General features: G+C 35.9%; 1 protein-coding gene across 3 annotated transcripts; it reads right to left on the bottom strand.

Moving 5' to 3' along the window:
* Positions 1-752: 752 nt before the first annotated feature.
* Positions 753-5,117, bottom strand: LOC117409656 (transmembrane emp24 domain-containing protein 7-like). 3 transcript variants are annotated; one of them, XM_034015969.3, is made up of 4 exons: positions 5,014-5,117; positions 4,513-4,722; positions 3,682-3,927; positions 753-3,460 (listed from the first exon to the last, which is right to left on the bottom strand). In XM_034015969.3, the coding sequence occupies exons 2-4, from the start codon at positions 4,672-4,674 to the stop codon at positions 3,224-3,226; spliced, it is 645 nt and encodes a 214-aa protein (XP_033871860.1). In that variant the 5' UTR covers positions 4,675-4,722; positions 5,014-5,117; the 3' UTR covers positions 753-3,223. The 3 variants fall into 3 exon arrangements, with proteins under 3 accessions (XP_033871860.1, XP_058848667.1, XP_033871861.1); XM_058992684.1 differs by lacking the exon at positions 5,014-5,117 and adding an exon at positions 4,871-5,005; XM_034015970.3 differs by lacking the exon at positions 5,014-5,117 and adding an exon at positions 4,825-5,000.
* Between the last annotated feature and the right edge of the window lie 671 nt (positions 5,118-5,788).

Raw genomic sequence — 5,788 nt, 5'->3', positions numbered from 1 at the left:
CTATTATGGGGCGTCCAAGGTAACAGATGGCAAAAGCGCAACATAAAAAACATGAACAGGTTACCAATAAAAAAAGATTTCCTGCAGGGGATATTGCCATCTGTGTTTTCTTGAAGTCCCGCTGCTTAGATCCTGTTCAGGTGACAGAACACAAGGTCGTTGATACACAAGCTTGTCTCATGCTGTACAAAGTCTCTGCAAGCATTCGATTCCATTAGACAGGGCAAACAGTGTGTTTGCTAGGTACAGGTACAAGTCTTGATAGGTCTATTTTCAATTTAATCTGCCTTATTTATTTTGTTGGGTGTCCCGATTGAGAAGGGTTTTTTTTATTTTTTATTATGAATCTATTAGTTTTAATTTAATGACTGATCCATTTTGAATTTCACATAAGCTTTTTAACTCATCTTCATAAATTGTTAAGTGACCAAACATCACAAAATGTGTGGATTACACAGAGCAACTGTGTTAACTAAACATTTTAAGACCATGGAGATTTTTGAACAAAGGCAAATTAGATGTAACCCTCATGGTGACCATTAAATCTCCTAGTTTCTATTAAAGTGGTTATTGAGAACATAATTCCATACATATTGTTTGCAAAGAGAGATTTTTTTTTGACCATGTATATTACCAGATACCATACAAAAACACATTATTTTACGTGTTTCTTTCAAAACTGCACATTTCAGATGGTTATAGCAAATGGAACTGCAACCCCTGCATAGAGCTGGCAACAAAACAATCAGATATTTGTATTACTTTTAAAATTTTTATTCACAGGGCCTGCTCGTTCTGTCATCCAAACATTTTATAACATTCTAAAAATAAAACAAACAAAATAAAACAAGGGTTTGGAGATCAGAAATTAACCATTAAGTACAGTAGACAAAATGACATGTACAAACCTTATTCAATACAGTCTTTCCAGTCCTGTTACATGGATATTTTGCAAGCCCTGGGCAACACTTCTAGATAATCCTTAGAAATTCAAAATTGACGCAAGTAAAATCAGAGGTTAAATGTAAATAGATGTTCAAAAGGTGTAAAATGATCCTTGTTCACAAACAAACACTGGGATCTATTCATCTGATCTACATGGGGCGGATCTACATAGACACTATTTAAACAATTAATAAAAGGTCTAAGGTTATGAAAATACAACATCCCACATGTCGTAGTAAACAAAAGGTGTTTATAATTGAATTATTTAAATGGAGGCCGAATTTTGAGTCGTTGCCATTTAGATCATCTGAATATACCCACATTAATTACTGTAATATGATAAACCCACAGCCCCTATAGTAAAAAATGGCAAATGAATCTAAATATATATACACACACATCCAATTTGAATTCACTCAAGCAAATTCAGTAAATCACTTCCTTCATTCTGAAAGTGCCAATGCATGTTTTTGCTATAAAGTCAGGCGGTGAGGAACACTAACCCTTTAAGGAATAAGAGATATATGTGTCCCACAAATAAGATGATGCTAACTTTCTTATTTTTGCAATGAGGTGCACATAACAGGATTTAAGATTTACTGACAGGTTGTATCTGGTCATCCAAATTGTCACTTTCTTTGTGATACTCGAGTCACTCTCAAATGTATTTTAAGAAGAAACCATTTGAACTGCTGCTCAATTCCTTGTTAGGAATGAAATAACCTTAAAAGCAAAATATCTAAAAACGTACAAAATGTTACATAAACCTTGTCTGTATGGTGGAGAGGATGTGTTTATTTAACTCTGTTTAAGCTAGTGGTTAGCTCTGTCACACACATTTCTTGAAAATCCACACTTTTTATTAAAATTAACCACCTCAGTTTTCCTTTGCTCAGATATTTTATGACCATTAATCCATTTGGTAATCTGAAAGTAGGTTTGCATTCACTAATGGGATAAATACCATCTTAAAGAGTTTTTTTTTTTTTTGTATTTCTAATTAAAAATTAAAAATGCATATAATATGGGCCTGATTTCTTATGCTTTAGTAAAAGCGAAGAATATGGAGCGAGCATTTAGGTGGAAATAACATTTCTTTTGCTATCTTTTTTGCCAACCCTTTCTGTACAAAGAGGAGGTGGTTAACAGGCATAAGCTGCAACGATGTGTTTAAATAATTACATATCTCAAGAGTATGTTGTGTATACATGTCACTATCTAGTGCACACTTTTGCCTTTGCCAGCCTTCTTTGGTCTCTGATGTAACACACGCATATCCTGTCATCCCTCCAATATATACATTAGAATTTCTACCCTGACCACTTGCACTCCTTGAAAATATGCAACCCTTTATATCTAACCAGTCTCTATCTGTAGACAGATTCTGCATCGGTATTGATGGTAATCTCAAACCTTTCTTCCAATCAGGTTCAGGGTGACAAATCTTCATCTAAATACCACCACCACCCCACCCCCTACATAATAAAATGAAATCACATCTGCTCTGTTTCTGTCCAAAACACACCTTAAAAGAAATAAAATCACATGTTCATAGTCAACTGTTGGTGCTTGCATTCAACTTGTATTAATAAATAAAAGCTCAAATAAACTACTAACTTTTTTAGCTGTGAAGAAATTAGCTTCAATCTTGTGTAAAAGGCTTGGCTGGTTACTGTCAAATCTGAGCAAGTCACCTCCACTATATGCATTGCTAGAAAGAGCCACATACAGTTGATATTGGATGTTTTAATTCAACTAGATATACAGACCACTTTTAAACAAAGAGCTGTTTTCTTCTTCTATGATGTAATGAACCAACTATAACTTTAGAATGCACATCATTGCATTAATGACAAGTCAGGGTCTATTAATCATACAGCCAGATCATTAGGGTTCAGATACACACATTTAATCTTAGGGACCTACTGTGAAGTCAAATATATTAATACAAGTAAACGTAAAAAAGAAAATGGTAATGCAACATAGAAAATGTATGAGGCCATCAACCGTCCAGTCCACATAAAACAAAATTAAGTGTCATATGTCAGGTAATTAGAGCTTTTTTAACCTTATTTCTGGTCTTTAAAGGTTGTATAAGCAGTGAACATCTTTAAATTCATAATGCAGTATTTATTGTAAAGAAAAATCCATAGCGATGGTAAGTTTTATAAAAGGTCCGAACCCCGTTTCATTTTATTTGTTGAAAGTCCATCGGTACCTACTTTATGAACAGTGCCAGGTGTGGTTGTGGACAGAGTGCATTGTGTAATGTAATTCGTTAGGATCCAACCCGGGTTGTGGTGGTTTTCCTGTCTGAGAAAAAGCTCCTTAGGAGGACCACCTGGCCAATGCTAACAATTAGAAGGATAACTGCTTCTCCGACGGACCAGAAAGCTACTCTGGTGTTCAGGTCCTCTGCACGGCTGCGTCCTTGAGCTTCCCTCAGGCGAAAGTGGGTCTGATAGTCGATAACAGACTTCAAGGCTTCGTGAATTGAAACGCAAGCAGACTCCATCTGTGGTGAAGAAAAAAAAAAGTTTCATAGAATTATTTTAAATAAACACATCATTAACTAAAGGCATTCCCAGATTTAGTTTATGATTAAAACGTTCAGCCTCTGTCACATAGTGTAAATGGATAAGGTCACTGGTCACATACGTTTATAAAATGTACTTTTCACCGCTAGATTATTTTCTATACCTTTCTTCTAAGCAGTATATTCCCTACTCTAGTTACCTGAGTCAGTGCAGTAACTCTGTTCTCATTGGGAAACAGAGGAGGATCTTCTCCAACTTGGAAGTCAAAGTAGACAGTCTTGTGTGTGAAAGTGGAGAACTCATTGCTAAAACAGAATTTATAAGACCCATTCTTTGCTGCAGTGAAAGTAAAGCTGTCATACTGCTTCTTCATTTCCTTATAGAGGACGGTTCCCTCTGGGTCTTCAAGTCGACAATCCACATCGTAGTGACCTCCAGTGACAACCTAGAACACAAAGTATCAATCCGAAACTTGAAATCAACATGGACAACTGCTGGAAAACACTTATAACATACATATGAGTTTTAATACTCTCTTTTCAAATAAAATTGTATATGCAGTATAAGACTTTCAGGGATGCTGTAGTACAGAATACAAGTCTCTCAGCGGCCATAAACTCACTTTCGAATAAATCTTAGAACGTAATGTAGTCTCTCTATCTCTATATCTAGATAGACAGACACACACCTCATAACAATTTGTTTGTTTAGGGAGGAAACGAATGACATATGTTGGGAGCAAGACGGCACCGGTTAGAGTAACTGTCATTATATTATACTTTAGATTTTACAATTAAGTCAATTACTGCAGCTGCACAACGTTTTCATAATGTTAGAAAAATGCTAATAAGTTTAGTAATGTATTGAAAAAAACAATCGATATGATTATGCATACTTTTTCATTCGTACTGTGTATATTCATCAGTGTCAACTGGGTGTGGAATACACCCCCGTTACCTCCATTTCTTTCATCCACCTTGCAATAGAAATACGCCAGTAATGTATTTGTTATTGTTAAAATCCACCTCACCTGGAACTCCAGGGTACACTTGGTCCCGATTGTGATTTCCTCGTAGAAGCACTGCTTGGCGTTGTCTGGGAGCTCAAAAGTAAGCTCGGAGGCCCGCGCCCACCCTAACAGGAGCTGGGCCCACAGAACCTGCAGGAGCACTCCGACATTAGCACCGTACATCTTTAAACGAAGGGACACTCACGGTGGATTCTGACCCTTTGACAAGACCTGTAGATAAAAATAAATAAAAATAAAAAATTGTAAAAACCGATACTATATTAAAATTAGACGAAACAACAACACAGACAAATGTATTTAGAAATGCAATACCCCTATACCAAATCCGGATGTAAATGAAAAACGTTTTCAAATCCACCTTTTTTATTCTTATTTTTTCTTTGTTCTATGACACAATCCTAAATGTTTGGCAATTTCATGCCCAGTACGCTAAGGTACACTACGATTAAATAATAACAAATCAGATTTTTAAATTACATATCCTCTTCAGATCCTACTCACAGCTCAAGTATTCTTCTACCCGGATGTAGTCATCGCTCCTCCTGCGTGGCACAGGAGGATTGGCAGAGTTGACCTTTGATTCAGGAAATACTTTTTTTTTCGTTTGTCCAAGGGACTCTGTCCAAATTTGGGAGGTTAAAAGACCGAGATCACTGCAAATACAGTTGGTTTTAAGTCAGATACTGCACATATAAATATTTTTAATCAAAGTGTGATTCATTTAGGATTCCTGGTGAAAGACTTAAAAGGAGACAACGATTTGTTATTATTATTATTATTATTATTATTATTATTATTATTATTATTATTAGTCCTATTTAATAGCCAATAGGCGGATTACACCAGCTACTCAGTAGCAGCTGGTGAAAAAATTCGGTTTAGCACCCTGTAAGCAAAAGGGGGTGCTAACAAAGACTGGCCATTAACTAAATTTAAATTTAAAAAACGGTCAAAAAGACTGCAAATTAAATAGTCAGAGACTAGACTCCGCATGGGCGTGCTCCAAATTAACCCGGGACCGGAGCAGATATGTTCCTCGGGTCCTTTCTGCACTTCCTGTGTTTTCTTTATACAGCAGGACAGCACATGCATGACCTTTTTAAGTATTTGATTTTTCTTTAAATTAACCAAACTAATTTGTTTTGAACATTGTCACAACCATAACTTGTCAACAATGAGACTACAAAGGCAGCTGTCATTTAGTGTGTTGCTCTCCCGCAAGTTAAGCATTTTATCTTCAAACGTATCAACAATGCTTAAACAAAGATGATTTTAG

Source organism: Acipenser ruthenus, chromosome 2 (genome assembly GCF_902713425.1).
Source record: "Acipenser ruthenus chromosome 2, fAciRut3.2 maternal haplotype, whole genome shotgun sequence".
Taxonomy (NCBI): domain Eukaryota; kingdom Metazoa; phylum Chordata; class Actinopteri; order Acipenseriformes; family Acipenseridae; genus Acipenser; species Acipenser ruthenus.
Note: the sequence above shows the minus strand (reverse complement) of the source record. Positions and strands in the feature narration are given on the sequence as shown.

Coding starts and splice junctions, on each gene's coding strand:
- LOC117409656 (XM_034015969.3), bottom strand. CDS start 4,674: ATGTACGGTGCTAATGTCGGAGTGCTCCTGCAGGTTCTGTGGGCCCAG. Junction 3,928..4,512: donor AGTGTACCCTGGAGTTCCAG/GTGAGGTGGATT, acceptor TTTGTGTTCTAG/GTTGTCACTGGAGGTCACTA. Junction 3,461..3,681: donor GAGTTACTGCACTGACTCAG/GTAACTAGAGTA, acceptor TCTTCACCACAG/ATGGAGTCTGCTTGCGTTTC.